At 34.9% G+C, this 21,980-nt stretch overlaps 2 protein-coding genes across 3 annotated transcripts; one reads left to right on the top strand and one right to left on the bottom strand.

Moving 5' to 3' along the window:
• The first annotated feature begins 558 nt into the window (after positions 1 to 558).
• Positions 559 to 3,066, top strand: nol7 (nucleolar protein 7). Its single transcript, XM_051125019.1, has 8 exons — positions 559 to 769; positions 855 to 915; positions 1,032 to 1,087; positions 1,166 to 1,236; positions 1,335 to 1,380; positions 2,276 to 2,397; positions 2,489 to 2,566; positions 2,659 to 3,066. Exons 1-8 carry the CDS (start codon positions 645 to 647, stop codon positions 2,730 to 2,732), a joined length of 633 nt encoding a protein of 210 aa, XP_050980976.1. The 5' UTR covers positions 559 to 644; the 3' UTR covers positions 2,733 to 3,066.
• Positions 3,067 to 5,185: 2,119 nt separating this feature from the next.
• ranbp9 (RAN binding protein 9) lies at positions 5,186 to 20,384 on the bottom strand. 2 transcript variants are annotated; one of them, XM_051135616.1, is made up of 14 exons: positions 19,743 to 20,384; positions 16,483 to 16,594; positions 15,951 to 16,006; positions 15,462 to 15,629; positions 14,741 to 14,763; positions 13,293 to 13,477; positions 13,058 to 13,170; positions 12,726 to 12,834; positions 12,487 to 12,641; positions 10,510 to 10,651; positions 9,961 to 10,082; positions 9,616 to 9,767; positions 9,316 to 9,427; positions 5,186 to 6,431 (listed from the first exon to the last, which is right to left on the bottom strand). In XM_051135616.1, exons 1-14 carry the CDS (start codon positions 19,957 to 19,959, stop codon positions 6,301 to 6,303), a joined length of 1,797 nt encoding a protein of 598 aa, XP_050991573.1. In that variant the 5' UTR covers positions 19,960 to 20,384; the 3' UTR covers positions 5,186 to 6,300. The 2 variants fall into 2 exon arrangements, with proteins under 2 accessions (XP_050991573.1, XP_050991584.1); XM_051135627.1 differs by having other exon boundaries at positions 15,951 to 16,003.
• Between the last annotated feature and the right edge of the window lie 1,596 nt (positions 20,385 to 21,980).

Here is a 21,980-nt window from a genome sequence, read left to right as displayed (position 1 = left end):
AATTCCTTACATTTTTGTAGGACCATTAGAATTTCACGATAACGCTCAGTATCATAAACAACTATTACACCAACACCAATATTTTTTTTAGAAAAAAAAAAAAATATAGAAATTGATATTTTTATTAAACACAATAATAATAATAATAATAAAATGTTTAACAATCAAATTCGCATATTAGAATGATTTCTGAAGGATCATGTGACACCGAAGACTGGATCGTGATGCTAAAAATTCATACATTTTAAAATATATTCAAATAAAAAAAAAAGTTATTTTAAATTGTAAAAATATTTAAAAATATTACTGTTTTTGCTGTACTTTGGATCAAAAAAATGCAGGCTTGGTGATCCGAAGAAAAAAAAACATTAAAAATCTTACTGTTCAAAAACTTTTGCCTGGTAGTAAATAGTCAGTATCTGCCGTCTGGTCTATTATTATAAACTCCGCCATTTGCATCAGTTTGTTTACGAGCAGATATTACTGAGACATCCAGACCACCAGATGGCATCATCTGTTGCTGCCAATACTTTTGGCTTTCATCTGTCTGTCTTTAATGCACGGTCAGTGTTGTTGGCTTTTTAATATGGCGAGTCCCATCCAACGTGTGTATTGAAGTGAATACGTTTAAAAAGACTGACAACATGTCTGAATTGACAGAGACGCACATTGAATCCAGTGATGATGAACTCCCAGAGGAGATCGGCTTTGATGCGTCTAAAAGTGCTGCTCTGAAAAGCGTTAAAGATGCACTGGAAGCAGTCAAAAGGTCCGTGAGTGAATCCACTGACTTCAGACACAGAGCACATGAGCTTATGCGGTGTAAACATTTTTGTTTTTCGCTCTGTTTTCAGAGAAAAAAACCTACTGAAGGAGAAGCGAAAAAAGAGACAACAGCTGTTTCAAGAACAAAAGGTCAGTCCTCAGGATAGCTGATACATTATTATTACCAAGGAATGTTTATACGCTTCGCAATAAATTGTATAGTTTACATAAATCAAAACATCAATGTTATATATGTTGTTTTGCAGAAGAGAAAACTTCTTCCTCAAGAGCTTTTGGAGGAATTTGATACGAAACCCCAAAAGTAAGATCTCCCGCTGGATAAAAACTTGATTCCTTAAATCATTTGGAAACTTATTAGATTGATTTTTCTTCATTTTAGACAGACAGATCCATCAGTCAAGAAAGGTATCAAAAAAAATGTGTCAACAAAGCCGTCAGACAACAACAAAGGTAACAATAAAATTTCTAACCTTGTCATTTTTTTGTAACTTCAGACGTTTTTGCTGTTGGTCAGTTGAAGTATTAAATGACAAACAACTCTTTTATAGACAAGGAACAGAAAACAAAGACCACGCCTAAGAAAACCCCAAAAAGGTAATAATAATAGTGTGTTTACAGTTGAGGTCAAAAGTTTACATCCCCCTTTCAGAATCTACAAAATGTTCATTATTTTACCAAAATAAGAGGGATCATACAAAATGCATGTTAGTTTTTATTTAGCACTGATCTGGATAAGATATTTCACATAAAAGACATTTACATATATGTCCGAAAGAGAAAATAATAGTTGAATTTATAAAAATGACCCTGTTCAAAAGTTTACATACACTTTATTCTTAATACTCCACAGCTGTGTTTTTGTTCATGAGTCCCTTGTTTGTCCTGAACAGTTAAACCGCTCACTGTTCTTAAGAAAAATCCTTCAGGTTTCACAAATTCTTTGGTTTTTCGGCATTTTTGTGTGTTTGAACCCTTTCCAACAATGTCTGTATGATTTTGAGATCCATCTTTTCACACTGAGGACAACTGAGGGACTCATATGCAACTATTACAGAAGGTTCAAACGCTCACTGATGCTTCAGAGAAAAAAAAAAAAAAACATGCATTAAGAGCCAGGGGGTGAAAACTTTTGAACAGAATGGAGATGTGTACATTATTATTTTGTCTAAAAATTATATGTATTAATTTAGTACTGCCCTTTAGAAGCTACAGAAGATACTTGCATGTTTCCCAGAAGACAAAGTAAGTTAAATTAACACTGAACTTTAAATTCAATGCATGGTTTTTACTTCTGGAGCATCAGTGAGCATTTGACCCTTCTGTGATAGTTGCAATAACATGCATTTTGTATGATCCCTCTTATTTTGGTAAAATAATTAACATTTCGCAGATTCTGAAAGGGGGTTGTAAACTTTTGACCTCAACTGTGCATCTATCATCTTACTGAAAGCGTTTCACATGTACTTATGGAAAATGTGTCTGATTTCAGTTTACCAGACAGCTACAAAGTAACAAGGATAAAGGATGATTCCGCTGCCAATTCACTGCAACAAAAGGCCATGGACTTCATTCAGTCCCGCCTTTATGGCCCAGGAACCAAAAGAACGACCAGTAAGTCAATGCTTTGTGCAGACCTTTCTTTTTACCAGATCTTGTAGACCAATTGAATATTCACAATATTTGTGTGTATATTTATCTTCAGATACAGAGCTTCTGTCCCTCAGTAAGAAAAGGGGTGGGAGCCAAGGTGCTGCTGTGGATTTTGCAAGTAAAAAATTGGGTGAGTAGAGATTTTAATGCTTAGCAAGTATATTATGTTCTCAACATATGTTTTGTAAAACAACAGACTGAGCTGTGTTTATTCATTTGTAGGTGCTTATAAAAAAGCGAAGATTGCAAGGTCCAACAAGCGGTTTATACACCAGCAGAAACTGATTCCTTTATGAGACATAAAACGGGAGAAAGACCTGCTGAATTATGAGTTCAACACGTGAAAACTGTCACGTCCAAAGACTGCTTCCATCATCCAGCTGTTTTTGACCATGTGGATCGTATTTTTCAAAAGGACACCTTTAATTATTTCATACCTTTTTCTTTCAACCATTTAAAAAGAAATGACTTTCCTTACATCTTATGTACAAGTTAAAACTGAACATTTTTTACTAGTGGCGGAAGCTGAATGTGAATTTAAGTTTGCATATTTACCCTACACGTCAATAAATGTAAACGTGATCTAAGGATGGACAGTTCATTTGTTACACTGTACATAAGATTGACTTCATTAAACTAAATCACTATGATTACCAAATTAACAAGTCATGGTTATATAATTTTACAAGGAAGGTAGATAGTTCAACCAAAAATGACAATTCTGTCATTAATTTGCCCTCATGTTGTTCCAAACCCATAAGTTCATCGTTCATCTTCAGAACACAAATCAAGATATTTTTGATGAAATCCGAGAGCTTTCTGACCCTGCATAGACGGCAATGCGACTGACACGTTCAAGACCTAGAAAGGTAATAAGGACATTTTTAAAATAGTCCGTGTGACATCAGTGGTTCAACCATAATGTTATGAATCTACGAGGATAATTTTTGTGTGCAAAGAAAACAAAAATAACGACTTTATTCAACAAATTCTTCTCTCTCTCTTCTGCATCAGTCTCCAGCCTTGCATTTACGGTCTCTCTATTAAGAGTCTAGGTAACCACGACTTAACAGATCAAAAAATATTATAAAATAACCTTAAAATTATTTAATATGAATCAGGCAGTTTAATCCAAGTCTTAAAAGAGATATAATCACTTTATACGACGAACAGATTTAATTCAGGCTTTAATTCAGAAATATACATACATATAAGCTCCCATGTTTACCATATATGATGTGCTCTATGTATGTGTGTTTATCATCATTTAGATGTAAATAAGGCCTAAACTAAATCTGGTTATCATATAAAATGATCTTTTAAAAAAATTGAACTGTTTGATTCATGTGGATTGTTTAATAACGCAGAAACCACTGCTGAAAAAAAAACAATAGAGATCATCATAATTATTGAAATGGTTTTACAGGTTACAATGGGAATTGTACTGATTTTAATGGAAACTGTAATGATGCCTCTTGGTCTCTATTGGCAATTGGTCGTCTTCTATTGGTGGCTTGTTAAAACCACTAAAACCTAATGAAATATGTCCCAAAACACACTACAGGAATACAACTTTAATGGTTAAACGTTGATGGTTTGTAATTGTGTAGTGGAAACCATTAGAATTTCTGCGATTGTTTCTATTGTTTTTATTTTTCAGCAAGGAACTTATTGGATCTTTTAAGTTTTGGTTACCTAGACTTTTAATGGAGGGACAAAAATATCTTCATTGAAGATTAACCAGTCTTACAAGTTCGAAATAACATAGGGTTATGAGGACACAATTTTCTCTTTGGGTGAACTATTCCTTTAAATATGTGATGAGACAATTAGTTTGGCATTATTAATGCTCTGCGTAGTGTAACTGCATTCTTCATACACTACCAGTCAAACGTTTTTGAACAATACGATTTTTTGTTTTTCCAAGCCTGCATTTTTTTTGATCCAAAGTACAGCAAAAAAAGTAACATTTTGAAATATTTTTACTATATAAAATAACAGTTTTCCATTTGACTATATTTTAAAACGTAATTTATTCCTGTGATTTCAAAGCTGAATTTTTAGCATCATTACTCCAGTCACACGCTCCTTCAGAAATCATTCTAATATTCTGATTTGCTGCTTAAATAACATTTATGTAGAAAACAGTAAAAAAAAAATTTCAGGTTTCTTTGATGAATAAAAACTTCAAAACAGCATTTATCTGAAATAGAAATCTTTAGTAACATTATAAATGTCTTAATCATCACTTTTGATTAATTTAAAGCATCCTTGCTAAATAAAAGCATTGATTTGTATAATAAAAGTATTGATTTGCTTTTGAAAGGTATAATGTATAATGGTACAAAAGCTTTTTATTTCTGTATTTTTTTTATGCTCTCAATGGTTTTAAATATTGATAATAATTATAAAATGTTTCTTGAACAGCAAATCAACATATTACATACATCATTAGCTTTCTGAAAGATCTTGTGACACTGAAGACTAAAGTAATGATGCTGAAAATTCAGCTTTGAAATCACAGGAATAAATTACAATTTAATACATATTTAAATTGAAAGCAGTTATTTTAAATAGTAAAAATATTTCACAATTTTACTGTTTTTGGATCAAATAAATGCAGGCTTAGTGAGCAGAAAAGAATTCTTTAAAAGACATTAAAAATCTTAGTGTTCAAAAACTTTTGACTGGTAGTGTATTTGTGCAATAGCCGAACGATTGCTGAAATGTGTCAAAACAGACGGGTATATCTCGTTCAAATGGGTATTTACGTTTTATTACTGAAAATGATAAGACAGTGTTGATGACAATACTGTACCATTCTCCTTGTTTTAAAAGTACTGATGATCTGAGGGATTGACTGGTAAACAAGAGGAGAAAAAACAATGGAGCAGGCTTGCCTCTCCGGGACTGGATATGACCTTAATATCACCACGTTCCTGTCGCACATCCAAACTGCACAAAAACACAGTGCAGGCAACGATGATGAGAGGACGCCTGAATATGGACTTTTTAAAAGATGGAGTAAGAGATCGGGTGGATGAAAAGACCATAGACATCAATACAATTACAAATCAAAGTGTCCGAACATTGCATCAATCCTGCTGTGCAGTTGGCAGAGGGAGGGTGCGCTTGCACAAAAAAGGGCATAACTCATACAGCTCACACTAACGCTCTATACTAAATACCACCACTAAGGATGACTCCAGCAGTGTTAGGTTTTCTGGGTTTTAATTTTTTTTACTGTAAGATAACTAAATGTTCCACTCCTCGTGTTAATATAATTTCAATATTTTTTCTTTTTTTTTTTCTTTTTTAAATGGTAAAGTACACAAGCTGAGACCTGAAAATAGCAGGGTGTTGCTGCGGTGGGACCTTAATTATTCGGTCTCGCTCACTCTGCCAGCTTTCAACCAAGAACAAATATATCTTATATGCAAGTTTACTGATAATAACATTAATTATGTCATAATAATTTTCCTCATGCCTTGTAAATTAGGAAACAAACAATCAGAGCCTGCTGCACCCCCCACCCAACACTTCCTCCCCTCCCCCAAAATAAAAAAGACAAAAGGAAAAGAAAAAAAAAAAAAAAGACCATAATGATTGGGGATTTTATCTGACTTTTAAGAACCCCTCTTCCCTAATGTGTCTTTAGGTCCAGTTTAGGCCTGGGTGAAGAGGATCCAGTCTTGTCAGAGAGCCAGGATGGGTCTGGCCATGTGGAGGCTCAGTTCATCAGGCCATGGTTTCAAAGCCGGCCCCAGTTTTTTTTATTTTATTTTTTTTTTTGGGAGTCTGGGATGGATTGGGATGATGTGGGCCTCTTTCATGTGGTCATTTAAAGGGATGATTCTCCAGGGGTTAGTGCAGGTAATCATCCACTGATGCGAAGGCGCAGGATCCGCTGCCTGTGCGAGCCATGAGGGACAGACATTGAGCTGCCTGGCCGACGGCGAGTGCCAAGGGAGGCTGCTTTGGCAGGTTATGAGTCTCTGCATGAGAGAAAAAAAGTGACATTAAATGCTAAATGCCTGTTAAATTGTTAGATTCAAGAGTAACCTCTAATAAACAGTAACAGGCATCACCATTCATACAATGTTTAAAGAAAGTAATGCTTTTATTTAAGTTTATTTTAAATAAATGCCGTTCTTTTGAACTTTCTTTATTCATTAAAGAATCCTGGAAAAAAAAAGTTTTTAACAGATAATAATGATAATGTTTTAGCACATTACAATGATTTCTGAAGGATCATGTGGCACTGGAGTAATCAATGCTAAAAATTAAGCATTGTCAGAGGAATAAATTACATATTGAAATGTGTTCAAATGCAAAACAGTATGCATTTGCATTTGTATGCAAATTTGTTTATTATCCAAGGTACACATTTCTAGTAATTTGTGCAATTGAAAGTTTTGGAATATTTGTCCTCTCCCCAAATGTGTCACTACTGAAACACAGTAATAATAATTTAATCATAAGGGTTATACTGACCTATTAAGATTTTGCTTTGCTTTATTAAGATCTACATTGTAAATATATTTTTTTTGGTATTTTATTCATTTTTTTCAGAGGTAAAATCAGTAACAATTACCATTTTAACAAGATTTCAAGTACTGCTGCATTTTGAACTTTGAATTTTGAAAATTTTCTTTGTAAAAGGCAAAAAGTTGATAATACCAATTTCCAAGTTAAAGGAGAAGTCCACTTCCAGAACTGAAATTTACAGATAATGTACTCACCCCCTTGTCTTCCAAGATGTTCATGTCTTTCTTTCTTCAGTTGTAAAAATTGTTTTTTGAGAAAACATTTCTGTTTTTCTCCATATAATGGACTGATATGGTGCCCCGAGTTTGAACTTCCAAAATGCAGCTTAAATGTGGCTTCAAGCGATCCTAAATGTGGTTGTAAACGATCCCAGCCAAGAGAGAAAGGTCTTATCTAGCGAAACGATTGGTTATTTTCATTTTAAAAATACAATTTAAATACTTTTTAATCTCATACGCTCGTCTTGCCTTTCTCTCCATGAACTGTATTCTGGCTCAAGACAGTTAGGGTATGTCAAAACACTCCAATCGTATTTTCTCCCTCAACTTCAAAAATCATTTCAAAATCGCCCTACATCGCTGCAAAAGAACCGACCCAGTCTTTGCAAAGTAAACATGGAAAGAAGATCAAACACCCTTAACAAAAAAGGTAAAACAGCGATATATGACGATTTTGAAGTTGAGGGAGAACATGAGATTGGAGTTTTTCAACATACCCTAACTGTCATGGACCGGAAAAAAACAGTCCAGGCACAGTAAGACAAGATATGCGTTTGACATTAAAAAGTATATAAATTGTATTATTTTTCTGAAAATAACCAATCATTACACTAGATAAGACCCTTCTTTCTCTGCTGGGATAGTTTACAACCGCATTTGGGATCGTTTGAAGCCGCATTTAAACTGTGGTTTGGAAGTTCAAAATCAGGGCACCATATCAGTCCATTATATGGAGAAAAATGCAGAAATGTTTTCCTCAAAAAACAATTTATTTACGACTGAAGAAAGAAAGACATGGACATGTTGGATGACAAGGCGGTGAGTACATTATATGTGAATCTTTGTTTTGGAAGTAGACTTCTCCTTTAAAGGAACACTCCACGTTTTTTTGAAAAAAATCATTTTCATTTTCCAACTCCCCTAGAGTTAAACAGTTGAGTTTTACCGTTTTTAATCCATTCAGCCGATCGCCGGGTCTGATGGTAGCACTTTTAGCGTAGCTTAGCATAGATCATTGAATCTGATTAGACCGTTAGCATCTCGCTCAAAAATGACCAAAGAGTTTCGATATTTTTCCTATTTAAAACTTGACTCTTTTGTAGTTACATCACGTACTAAGACTGATGGAAAATGAAAAGTTGTGATTTTCTAGGTCGATATGGCTAGGAACTATACTCTCATTCTGCCGTACCATGGGTGCAGCAGGCGCAATGATATTACGCAGCGGCTGAAAATAGGCTAACTTCCGTCAACATAACCAACGTGACCACCTGCTTGCACAGGGAGACTATTTTCAGGCACTGAAAATACTTTTTAAATGTGTTTTTTGGTTGTGGGACAGCAGTTTGCACCAATCCTGTAGAATGGCCCATATACCATATAAACAGAAACTAATACACAAAAGAACACCATAGTGTGGCAAAGTGTAGAGACTCTCCTGAAGTGGCACTGATCAAAGTGTGCAGCACAATTTTAATTAGTTTTAATTACTTTGGTTAAAATTCCTCAATGTTCAAGTAAACAACACCCTTTTTACCTTGTCAAAAACTGCTCTGTTCACAGCGAGCCCTTTCGGTGCATTTCTCTTTAAATGATAATAAGATACTGCTCAAATCCGCCTTTCCCTTCCATTTTTTGTCTGTATTTGGTGGCACGTTACCATCAAAAACAAAACTAATCCACTGTGTCCTCAGTGGCTCTGATGTCGGAAGAAAATGAAGACTCTTATGGTTCACTTTTACTTCCAGCTACAAAACTGGCTGAAGGTGAAAATATGCTAACACAGTCTGTCAGTGGCTGTGGGCGGAGCCTGAGCACTATGATGTCATACTATGCAAAAAAAATCTAAAAGCTTTATAATTGAGACCGTTTAGGTTTTTTGTGAATTATAAAAAAGGAGTGCATGAATTTTATCATTATAGGATGGTTGTGTCCACACACTGCTAAGACACATTTATAAGCAAACACCATGATAAAATGTCCCCTTTAATGCTGAAAACATCAGAGATTGTGGCAGTGACTACGCTCTTCTGATTTGATCAAAGGTGGTACTTGGCCTGAAAAGTTTGAGAACAAACGTTCTAATATATGAAGACCTGAATCCTATACCTACCTAATATTGCACTGTTGAGTGTTGAGCAGACAGGCTCTCTCTGGATGGAGTCTAGCTGGTAGCCCACAGGGCTGTTCCATGGATCTGAATATGCCAGCAAACTGAATGCATCCTGCAAGAATGGAGATAATAAGAGGTTTTAGGATAAAACACACCTCCATGTTTAGTGATCATTACCACTGTAACCAAAATACATTTTATACTATGATTTAAAAGACCATTTTAAATCATATATGTGATTACAGGTACAACCACCACCTACATTCAACTTTTAGATTGAGTGTATATTGAAGGCAGTACCTTAAGCATCTTCTTATTGGCTGAGTTTTTGCCCCTCTCACGGCGCAAGTGTTCACTCATGCTTTGTAGCTCTCGGCCGAACTGAATCATCCTCTCAATGGCTGCCTGGCTTCCTCCGCACAACTGCCTCTTAGACTGAGCACTATCTACTTCTGTGTACAGAATATTTAATTCATTCAAAATTGTACACAGGATTCATTTGCATAATATAATTGACTAAAGTCACACGCACAACATCAGATATGATAAACAAATCACACAGGAAAAAAACCTTCAACCTACAACAAATTTTACTGCAGACACACAGGAATTTAACAGAAGACTGAGCCCAATTATTGTTCTCACCCATATCTGCATCACATTCCTCCAAGTCTATCCCGTGAGTAGAGCTGCCATTCAGAAATCCATTTGAGGAGGATTCAGACACTCCGTTTGAGAAGTGATCAACCTCCATCTCCACTTCAGCACTACAAGAAACAGTTAGCATTTACACAACAGGCTTATTTTGTGCTGTACAGTTACTATGTTCTTATATAATCGGAATTAAAGTGAAACGAAACAGAATTTGTGACATAACTTTTCTTCTGTATTATGTTGTACATCTGAGTGTAACAGATTATTGGGGGGAAAAAAAAGAGCAGGGATTTTGATATTTGGCGCTGCACTCAAAAATGAATGTAAGCTTGCTCAGAGGGACATTTTAAGTAGACAAAAAGTCTGTAATTTCAAGTTATGCCATTTTAAAAGGTCCAAAATTGTATAAATAAAAAAAAAAAAAAAACAGAAATTAACTGCTCACAATTATATCAAAAACATGCATATACAAAACACTGGGAATTTTCATTTCATATTAACTTCAAGGATATTTCAATGCGCTATGGAACAAAGACATACCCGACGTTGGTCTGCTGGCCCCGACTGCCATTCAGGACACCAAGCTCAGGGCTTGGCATTGTAGGTGGACATGACTTGTGACTATGGGCCGAGGTGTGGCCTTTACTTGATGAAACTCCATTACAGTAATTACTATCAAAGCCTAGAGAAAGAGGGAAGCACAAATGATCAGTGAATTCATGACCAACACGTCATTCTGGTCTAGAATTAGCCTTTGAAAATTATCTAAATCAGCAGTTCTCAACTTTTTGACTCCAAAGCACCTGTCTGTCCAAGACAATATTTGTGATCCAGGACCACAAAACTAGTCGTAAGGGTCAATTTTACAAAACTGAGATTTATACATCATCTGCAACTGAATAAATAAGCTTTCTATTGATTTGTGGTTTATTAGGACAATATTTGGCCGAGATGCAACTATCTGAAAATCTGGAATCTGAGGGTCTAAAAAAAAAAAAAATATATATATATATATAGACAGAGAAAATCGCCTTTAAAGTTGTCCAAAGGAAGTTCTTAGCAATGCATATTACTAAAAATCAAAAAAATGATCAAAAACTTGATGAACATGATCTTACTTAATATCCTAATGATTTTTGGCATGTATTGTTGGCTATTGCTATAAATACACCTGTGCTACTTGTGACTGGTTTTGTGGTCCAGGGTCACATTTGAAGGCCCTCCTAAGCTGTATCCTCGTAGCTTCATAAAATTAAGGTTGAACCACTGATGTCACACGGACTATTTTAACAATGTGCTTACTACCTTTCTGGGCCTTGAATGTGTCAGTTGCATTGCTGTCTATGCAGGGTCAGAAAGCTTTTAGATTTCATTAAAAAAAAATCTTAATTTGTGTAACGAAGATGAAACGAAGGTCTTACACAGTTTTGTTTACATAGCTTTTTAAAAGTGGTGGGTGCCAGAGTTGCGTATGGCATACATTCAGCCAATCAACATACACTTATGTCTCCGGTAGTTCCTATTGTGCTGGGTTATACCCTACTCTGAAGCAGTAGCTAATTTAGTCCCCTCAAAAGGTGTTCCTTAAGGCTGGGTGATTTTTAAGATTTTATTGATTAATTCAAATTTCTGTTTTGCCACGATTTTATTTTTTAGAAGTCAAGAAATCAATGAACTGCGATTTTGCACATTTTTGCTACCTATATTTCAGGATTTTTCTCCATATAATGGACTCCAATGACCCCTTTAAGGGTCACTGCATTTTGAAAGTTCAAACTCGGGGCACCATATCAGCCTGTTATATGAAGAAAAATCCTGAAATGTTTTCCTCAAAAAATATAATTTCTTTACGACTGAAGAAAGAAAGACATGAACATCTTGGATGACAAGGAGGTGAGTACATTCTCTGTAAATTGTTGTTCTGGAAGTGGACTTCTCTTTTAAATATCTTTGCAGAAAAGAAGCATGAACTACAACTAGGTCTTGTACAAACGTGTCTTATACATATTATATGTTAAGAAATATTATGAGAAAAATGCTTTAAAAAAATAAAAAGTTATGGTAATTCAAATTCAAAACTGACTGAAGGTATAACACCAGTAGACTATTATTAACTATAAATGTCCTGTAAAAACAATGAACAGCAGGGGTGAGCACATTATCTGTAAATTGTTGTTCTGGAAGTGGACTTCTCCTTTAACAAGTGATTTGTTTAACATTTACATCATGACAACATGTGTGGTGCACTTGGAATATAATTTTCTAGAGGGTTAATAAAGAAAAAGTTACTTGAATCATGTTGTAGTTATATTTTCAAGCTGACTAACTAGAAATATTAAGAATTGGCCAAACATTCTGAAAAAAATAAAAATAAAAATAAATAAAGATTGTATTTTTTTGCCATATTGCCCAGCCCTAGTGCTGCTATAATTAAAACTGTTCCCAGTTCCAGCAGTGCGAACACACCAAAAAGCAGGTACTTTTAAGAAATAAATACTGTTTGGATATAATACATACCTGTCTGGTAGGTCTGGGAGCTGCTGGCTTTGTGAACAGGGCTGTTGAAGAGACGGGGGGAGCCTGGGTAACTATCCTGTGACTTAGGGCTCCTTCCACCAAGACACCTGACCTCACTGTCAGTGCCATTCACCATCTCAATGAACTGCCTGACTCTGGAAAGAGAGATATACATTATGTATACAGCGTGTTTAACGAAGATGTGTTAATTCCTTAAAGATTGCACAAATCACACTTACTTCAACATAAAGAGGAGGTCTGGGTTTCTCTCTAACAGGCTTGGGTAAAGTTGTTGAGTGGTCTCTATAGCCTCTCCCATTCTCCCGGATAGGACCAGCTTCTGGATCTCTGCAATCACAAAAGTAAAATCATTACTCAGCATTGAGTTGAGAATGTTCAACCCTGAAAGCATGCTGACGTGCACTGATGAATCATTCAGATTCATTCAATTCAATCATTGAACCACAAACTGCCAATTTGATTTCACGTTGACTTCAACAATCAGACAGACCCAAAATAGGACCCAGATAAGAGTCTGAAGAGCCTATTTGCGCTGCCTGCAAAGACTCACTCTGTCTATTTTTAATAGAAGCAAGTTCCTCATGTACGGCCTGGTCAGTTGATTTGGCAAAGGCCTCGGCGGTGGCACAGTAGCTGTGGTGAACCAGATAGGAGGCCACCATTCTAAAAAGAGAAAGTGAATAGGTCAGAATCCATTCATTACCTTTGGAAAGGTTTTAAAAACTAGACACTTGTAGCTATGTTACATAAACCTTATAAAAATACTTCAAATCAAAAGTACTCACTTCTGAATCATGGCCTGCCATTCTCCTTCTCTCTCCCCAATGGGGAAGCGGTCAATCTGGGCTTGGATCTTGGTTCTCCATTCACGCATGTAATCCTCAATATCAAAGACAAACGGATGCTGCCCAAAATTGGCGTCCACGACCTCCCCAGGGGTCTGTAGACCCACTGTGGGATACAGGTTGGGCTAAAAACAATATAAGCACATTTTATTAAATGTGGATTATAGTTACTGGCTAATTTAACAGCTTTTTATTATTAATGATGAGCATGTAAGCACAATGTCTAAAGACGGTCTTATAAAACGACTTAGATTATCTTAAAAACATGGAAAATGTTCCTCAGTTTCATGTCTATCATAGACGCTCAGACTGAGATGGATTAGAAAAAACATCGGATTTCAAATCACAACTACATAATTCAAATGTTGTTTATCGGTTATTTCAGGGCAGGGGGCAGACACATATTAGTCATTTTCTGATGCTTTCTGAAGAATAACTCTGGGAGGGTCTGTGCTCCTAGTCCAATAGAAAGAAAGGTCAGGGCTGCTTAACTGACATACTTCACACAAGTACTCAGAGTAACATGAATGCTGGTCACCAGCCAACTGTGTTTTCTGCTCAATGGATTATTGTTTTAGCCCCAAACAGGCCTCTGTTCAGTTAGCGAGAGAAATGCTTAGGGGCTGTCAGTCCAACATCTTGAATGATGAAGAAAGGAAGGAAAGACAAAACAATGGCAAAAGCCTTCTTTTACAATATCTAAAAATATTACAATAGAATGAAAAATATACAAAAGATCAATCACCCCATGACCTTCAGGCAGAGAAAGAATATAAATAAAAACATATCTATAAAGCTACAAATGATGCGTCACTGCAAGTTCAACATTTAGACAACACGCACACAAAATGTACAACTTTAACAAAATGTGCATATATTCAGGATATTAACAGCATAGCAAAACTATCAGAGGATACACTACATAAACTATAAAATACTAAAACTATAATAAACAATATACACCAACATTCAAAAATAAGATGTTTTTTTAAAAAGAAATTAACACTTTTATTCATAAAGAATGCATTAAATTGATTAAAAATGACAGTAAAGACATTTAAAAAAAAAAATGCTGCTTTTTGAACTTTCCATTCTCCAAAGAATGCTAAAAAAAAAAAATGTACCATGGCTTCCACAAAACTGTTAACAGCACAACTGTTTTAAACATTAGACACTGAAGACTTAATAACAATTTCAGCTTTCCCATCGGAGGAACAATTACATTTGAAAATTATTATTTCACAATATTGCAGTTTTTAACCATATTTCTGATCACACAAAAGATCAAATTAATCCCAGGCTTTTAAACAGTGGTGTATAATACAATACGGCACCAAAATCTTAATTTTAATCTCTGAGATGATTAAAAAAAAAAAAAACAGACTTACCGGTAAATCTGTAAAGGCTATCCCTGAAAAAAAACAAAACAAAACACAGTTTGAATATGAAACTGTAGGAATACAAGTTTAAACTTGTTAACAGCCGACATTTCATACCTCCTATAAACTACTAAATCATACTAAATGAAAAATATTCTATTCTTAGAGATGTGTACATAATGTTAAACTGCTCACTGAATTGATGATCAGTAATAAAGAACAAGTAACAACAGTTTTGGGTTAGTTCACCCAAAAATGAAAATTCTCTCATTACTCACCCTCATGTTGTTCCAAACCCGTAAGACTATAGGAACACAAATTAACATATTTTTGATGAAATCCAAGAGCTTTCTGCCCCTGCACAGACAGCAATGCAACTATCACTTTCAAGGGCCAGAAATGTTGTGAGAATACTGTTAAAATAGTCCATGTGACATCAGTGGTTCAACCTTAATTTTCTGAAGTTACAAGAATACTTTTTGTGCACAAAGAAAACAAAAATAACAATTCAGCGATTTCTTCTCTTCTGGGTCAGTCCGCCGCCATTCACGATAACACTACGACGCAATATCGCAAAAATATCTTAATTTGTGTTCCAAAGAAAAACGAAGGTCTCACGGGTTCGGAACTACACGAGCGTAAGTAATTAATGACTGAATTTTCTTTTTTGGGTGAACTATCCCTTTAAGACAAGTATTTGATCTTAATGTGCATTACAGATGTTTACTACCTAGACTGTGGCCATTTTTTGTGTAGAAACAGGTATTGTTGATGAGGTTCACACAGCAGCCAATCACATCGCCTGTTGTAAATGTGGGGCCATAGGGCTGTCCAGTGCCAGATGAGCAGAAGGAGTGTCCGTCATCTCCATGGTATCCATATGAGTGTTTGTCCCATCCTAAGAGCAGAACATTGTACACACACTGGTGATTGTTGGAAACAATGAACCACAAAAATGCTAAGGAAAGAGCACTAAGCTCTCTAAACTCTTATCTCCCTGGCAAGCTGCAGTCTCACAGAGGAACCACCCAGTGTCTGTGAGTGTCAGAAAGGTGGAGGTCAAGTTAAAATGCAGACTAACTGCATCTAAACTACAAAACCTGTCCATCTATAGTGATCATAGACATTTTAGACAGTAATAACCTCGAAACATGACAATAGTTAATGTGTTACTAGCAATAAAAGCAGTGACTCTTCAAAAATCTGACAGCTGTTTTACCTGGAAGTCTGTTCATGTTGACACCTTGGGCTGACAGGCCAATCCCCATGTACCTGCTCACAAAAAAAAGCATTTATTTGATAAAATTTCTGCTTCAGAAGAGGGTAAAATTTCTCAGCCTAAAAATCAAAAGCACACTCAGTAATGTTTTCCTCTGAAGTTTTAGCCCTAAAAAAAAATGTATACGTACATGAGATTGAGTGTTATTGTAGAATCACTGATAACTCATTTGGATTTTTATATTTTGCTATTTCATATTACTTTTAGTCAAAGTCACATGACCTGATCAAATGACCAGCATTACCAATAGTAATCATTTAATTTCTGTAAAAAACGTATTATCCAACATTTTTACTTTCAGAATAAATTAATCTTGGCTGACTTCTACGAGACATTACTAAATGAAAACTTTTGCTTAATGTTACATCCACGCCACTAGATGACAATATATGTCCAAGAAAACTGAGTGAGTGCACCTTTAAATTTTTCCCTCCATTAAGTAATTTAAGAAAATACTGAATCCTTCACATACCCATCTCGTCCTTTACTGATAATTTTCACCTCAAAGTAATAGACCCCGCAGGCAGCTGGAATAGGGTGTGTTGCACGGACAGATGCCGCATCTTTCGGGGTCTTTCCATGACCTGGATGACATGAACACAATTATTTACAACTGCTAATGGTTTGTGTCACTCACAAGGAGCACCAGAACATTTGTAATGTTATAACATCGCCAGAGGTCGCCATGGCAAAAAACACTTAGCAAAATAAATCAATGTTTTTTTTTTGCTGTGAGAGCTGTACACTTTTGGCTGATGATATTTTGCCTGACAACAGCAAAGACCCTGCACATTAGCTTTGATATTTAAAAATGGCAGTTTATTTCACATGAATAAGCACTGCACTGAATTTGGGAATTCATATTTTTTTGTCATTTTTATTAACAATGGCCAACAAACCAATGTAAGAAATTTACGAAATAATTTATTACTAACAGGCAATATTTGCCACCTGAAATTTATTCATTTTAAAAGGCATGTCATCTCATTTAAGTCAAATACTTCAGTTGAATCTATTATTTAAAAAATTCTAAATTTCTGAACAAAAATGGCATAAAAAAAAACAAATACAAAAGTATCAGTAAATAATGTACAAGATACAACAAGAACAAAAAAAAAAAAAAAATATATATATATATGTATGATATGTAACTATATGTGACCCTGGACCAGTCATAAGGGTCATTTTTTAAAAAGATTTATACATCACCTGAAAGCAAAATAAATAAGATTAAATAAGCTTTCCATTGATGCCTGATTTGTTAAGATAGGACAATATTTGGCCAAGATACAATTATTTGAAAAAATCTGCAAAAAGTTCTCAGCAATGCACATCAATAATCAAAAATTAAGTTTAGATATATTTATGGTAGTAAATTAATATGAAAGAAATAAAAGAAAAATCTAAAATTTTGACCGATACAATGTATTTTTAGCTATTGCTGCAAATATACCCATGCTACTTATGACTGGTTTTGTGGTCCAGGGTCACATATAGCTCTCTATCGTGTATCATTAAAGAAGATTCGGATGTTTTGGACTTTTTTTTGAAAGTGTTTCTGTATTTTTACGGTTTATTTTTTATCAAATCAACTTCATATATTTAACACTCACCTCTGGAAAAAGCAAATGCATACAGTTAATCTATAGCTATAAGTCACTAAAGTGTCTGAAGAGGCAATAAACCCATTATTTACTCATTATTAACAAAGACAGGCTAAAAATAGAATACTATAAATATAGCACCAACAAAGAATAAAAAGGCATTTTTGTCCAAACATACAGAGCCCATTGCATCATATTTGACTCATGAATTTCTAAGGCCTGTTATTGACTAAATGTATCAAAACATTGCTGAAAAACCTGTTGTACACAATACTATATATGTTTTCTGCCTTCAGACTGATTTTTTTTTTTTTTTAAATAAAATCTAAAAGTACTCATTGCTGTGAAATCTTTAATGATTTTTATAAAGTAAACATAGAATAAGTTTTATATTTATATAATATTTCAAGACAAACACTGACTGGACTGAAGGAACTCAGGTGTACTTCATTATCCATACATAATTTTACTTAAATAACTGTGATAAGATGTTTTTATCAATTATCAAATAACAGGCTGTTGAGATATTTATTTGTACATCTCTCAGTCATCATTGTATTGCATAACATTATGTTTTCGCAAATTTAAAACTACAGAGCACTGATCATAAAGCTAAGCTTTTAAATATTATTATTAATATTATATACTATTACTGGGACGCATAGCGATATTTATATCAATTTTATGCAAGTAGTCTGCTATACTAAGGATTTTACTGATTTACATTACAATTTACATGTTTGTCTTACATTACAAGACAAACAATCAATTCTCTTACTTTTTGGGCATATAAATAATAACCGTACCAATTTTTTTTTTTTTTTTTTTTTTTTTTTTTTTGCTCAGTTTGGGCCTCTAAATAAAATTGAAGTGTTTTTTTCTTCTTGTGCATGAGCTCCATATTCTCACTATATAGGACATAAAAGCCTGATTTATCAAATATTCTACAAAACATAACACTTTAAAATACTTTCTCTAAACACTCAATTAACAAATCCATTAAACAAATCTAGACTAGACTAGAATTTAATATGTCAGGCTTTACAGAAATAAATATATGATGCATTTTGGTAACATTTTAGTCCTAAACCCCTAATAATCAGACTCAAACATATCTTAAGTAAATTTATAAGCTTATATGTAGCTTGCACATTTATTAAGTCATCTAGGCCTACTGGTAATTTAAGGCAGTCTACCTGAAACCTACCTGTCGTCAGCACTGACTGGCCTAATTAATTCTGTGGCCTACCTTTATGACTCAGCTGAGGGAAATGTCAGACACTTCACTGGATTACAGAGGCTTATTTAATAACTAAATACGGTAATCAAATGATACATATATGACAGCTTTTCTTTATCTGCTGAATTCCTAGTACATACTCGCGATGGCAGAAAACCTGCCTCTGCAGATAAACACACACGGGCCTTGCTAAAGCTTCTGCGTCAGGCTCGATCACTACCTACATCAGCATGTGTGAATTAAGACATAGCCTTTGTACACAGATCATGTTGTCAAAAAAGCTGACAATGACTGCATTTCAACAGTGAAACTCCATACAGTAGGTGCTTCCGGAAATGACTGAAGCATCTTTATAGCTCGCTGCTGAAACTCACCACCATCTCAATGCTACAGTACACGAACTTTACACTTTCAAACTTAATGCTTTTAGCATTTATTTTCAAAGGGTACATGTCACACACACACACACACTGATAAGCATAAAACATTATATAAAAGCAGTCGTTTAATTATTAGACAATGCTGACTGCTAGGAATGGTGCTAGATAATGCTAAAGGGAGGCTATTTTTATTCAAACATGTCGTCTGAGCAGATTATTAGTAATCAAAGTTTCTAGTTAACATTTACATAACGTTTACTTATATCGGCTAACGTGCCTGATTACCACTTTAAATCATTCCTGTTTCTTAACGATTTTAGCAGTTTGTGTGTCTAAAAATAGGTTTGATACACAGACAATGAGAGTACGCAGAAGCTAACAGAAGTGTATTTTTATATCATTAATCTGAGGTGCAATTTGACACGAGCTAACCTGGCTAAAGCCTTGAACATTTAGCTGGTAAACAACTTGGTGTTTGTGTTCATCTGCTGCTGTTAGCCTTGGTTACCTTTATAGTGCACCCGGAGGTTGTTTTGAGACAGGCCGATGTAGCTGAATTTGTCTTTGGGGCTCCAGGATCTGGGCAGCGGGGTCTCCTGTTCGTTGACGGCCGGGTAAAGGCGTCTAAGCCGCTGGTTGAGCTCTTTTTCCTGCTCGTTGAGAGCCAAGTCTCCGTGAACGACAACCGACATCAGAAACCCACAGCCCGATGACGGTCCTGACATCGCGATCCGATTCCTGCCGTCGATACCAACAGCTTGCCAGCTATCTTTAGCTGGACAGCTTTTTAACAGTGTCCAGTGGCTCAAGCGACCACTGTCAGACACCGCAGGAGAACAGCCGCTGAGATTTCGAGGTTGTTTTATTCGGATCGGACGGCTAGCCAGCCAGCTAACTGCGATTAGCCCGCAAACAGCCTCTCTGATAGAGTTAGCAAGACGCTAGAGAGAATTAATCACGCCAGTACAGCGAAACGACAGCTTACGAAAGCATAACAGACATCCAGAAAGTTGATCCTTGTTATTTAAGACGACATCCAACCGATCGGACAGACTAAATAAGGGAAAAGGAGCAGAAAGACAGCAGCAGAGGGAACCCCGATCTTTTGTTTGTTGTTAGTGTGAAATCCAGCGATCTGATTGGCTCTCTCAAGGTCCAGTCATACTTCCTCGAGCACTTGGTACATGACTAGACACAGGCTACCAATAACATGTCCTCCTTCTCACTTGGCTTGTTGTCCATAGTTGAGATGGCTGTGACAGCGAGAATATAGTTGCACATTTACATATTATAATGTTTCGTTTATTTATTTAATCATTTTTTTTATATCAGTGCAGTTATCAGTGCAATGCAGGTCAGGGTCCCCTTACACTTTTTATTATGGTGAGGGCTTCTCAAAGACCTCCAATTAGGAAAATGCTATATTTCCTACCCCTAAAACTTAGTACTTAGTTAAGTAGTAAGTTTTAGGGGTAGGAAATAGAGCATTTTCTCAAACATAAATTTTGAGTTAAAATATGTTAGTGGTGTTTTTGTGTTTGGTGTTTGTATTTATTAAACAAATTATAGACTTGGCCAGGGTCAGTGCATTTAATCATGTTTAAGCAGCATCAAAAAAATTACAAAACACAACATAAAACATCGCTTTTTATATAAATGTAAATAGTAGTGTTTTCCATACCTTCTCCAAACTATATCTTCACATTTGCATGAATAATTTATCAAGATGTTTTGATTCTCAAACTTACACATGTAATGAGAGTTTGATCTGATGTCTTGGCCTTCCAGTTTGTTTTGGGATGTAAAGTACTTTTTTTGCAAAATGTATAAAGTGCATTCTCCAACATTCCTGTGATAACCATTAATGGTTCATTCATAACTTTGTCATGAAGTGAAAAATACATATGCAGATTAGTTTAGACATGTTCAGACATGTTCATGCATCACATGCATTTGTGTTCCAAGTAAAACATGGAAAAGTCAAACTAATAAACATGATTAAAATATTAAAAATGTGTCCTACTCATGATTTAGTATGTAATGTTGTAGGTTAAGGGCTTTTCTATATTGCAATCACCTGTAACACTTTACAATAAGGTTCCATTTGTTAACATTAGTTAATCACAATAGTTATCAATCTTATTAATTTCCACGTTTACTAATGCATTAGTAAAATCAAAGTATGACTTAATATTATTTAATGGGCCTGTGTTTTTATTAACTTACATTAACAAAAATACTATAACAAATGAAGAGTTCATTTGAAAAAAATAGATCCCTCTGTTTTTAACAGTTTTTAAAAATCATGTTTTTCATTGTGCATTCCAAATAATCTCAATCAAACTGCAGTTGGGATATTTTGATAACTATAAAATACAGCTAACTAACACAATAAAAACATAATAACATAATAAAAAAAATATTATTTTTGGAAATTAAAAAAATCTGTTATCTGTTTTTGCAAATAAACTCCTCAAATATAATGCTAATTGTTAGTTATTTAATACATTAAAGGGATAGTTCACCCACAAATAAAAATTCTGTCATTAATTACTCACCCTTGTGTTCTAATCCCATAAGACCTGTGTTCATCTTTGGAACACAAATTAAGATATGTTTTTGATTAAATCCACTCCATAAATTTTTTACTTCATAAAATTACAGTTGAACTACTGATATCACATGAACTATTTTAACAGTGTCCTTACTTCCTTTTTGGACCTTGAACGTGGTAGGAACTTTGCTG

This window comes from Labeo rohita, chromosome 2 (assembly GCF_022985175.1).
Source record: "Labeo rohita strain BAU-BD-2019 chromosome 2, IGBB_LRoh.1.0, whole genome shotgun sequence".
In the NCBI taxonomy this organism is placed as follows: Eukaryota; Metazoa; Chordata; class Actinopteri; order Cypriniformes; family Cyprinidae; genus Labeo; species Labeo rohita.
This window is presented reverse-complemented; position numbering and strand designations above follow the sequence as displayed.

Bases quoted from the DNA above. Each gene is read 5' to 3' on its own strand.
- ranbp9 (XM_051135616.1), bottom strand. From the start codon at position 19,959: ATGTCAGGACCGTCATCGGGCTGTGGGTTTCTGATGTCGGTTGTCGTT. The intron at 16,007-16,482 runs GTATGTGAAGGA...TTTTTTTGTGAG, and splicing joins ATCAGTAAAGGACGAGATGG to CAGGTACATGGGGATTGGCC. The intron at 10,083-10,509 runs GTATGTCTTTGT...TGTTTCTTGTAG, and splicing joins GGCCAGCAGACCAACGTCGG to TGCTGAAGTGGAGATGGAGG.
- nol7 (XM_051125019.1), top strand. From the start codon at position 645: ATGTCTGAATTGACAGAGACGCACATTGAATCCAGTGATGATGAACTC. The intron at 1,237-1,334 runs GTAACAATAAAA...ACTCTTTTATAG, and splicing joins GCCGTCAGACAACAACAAAG to ACAAGGAACAGAAAACAAAG. The intron at 1,381-2,275 runs GTAATAATAATA...GTCTGATTTCAG, and splicing joins CCTAAGAAAACCCCAAAAAG to TTTACCAGACAGCTACAAAG.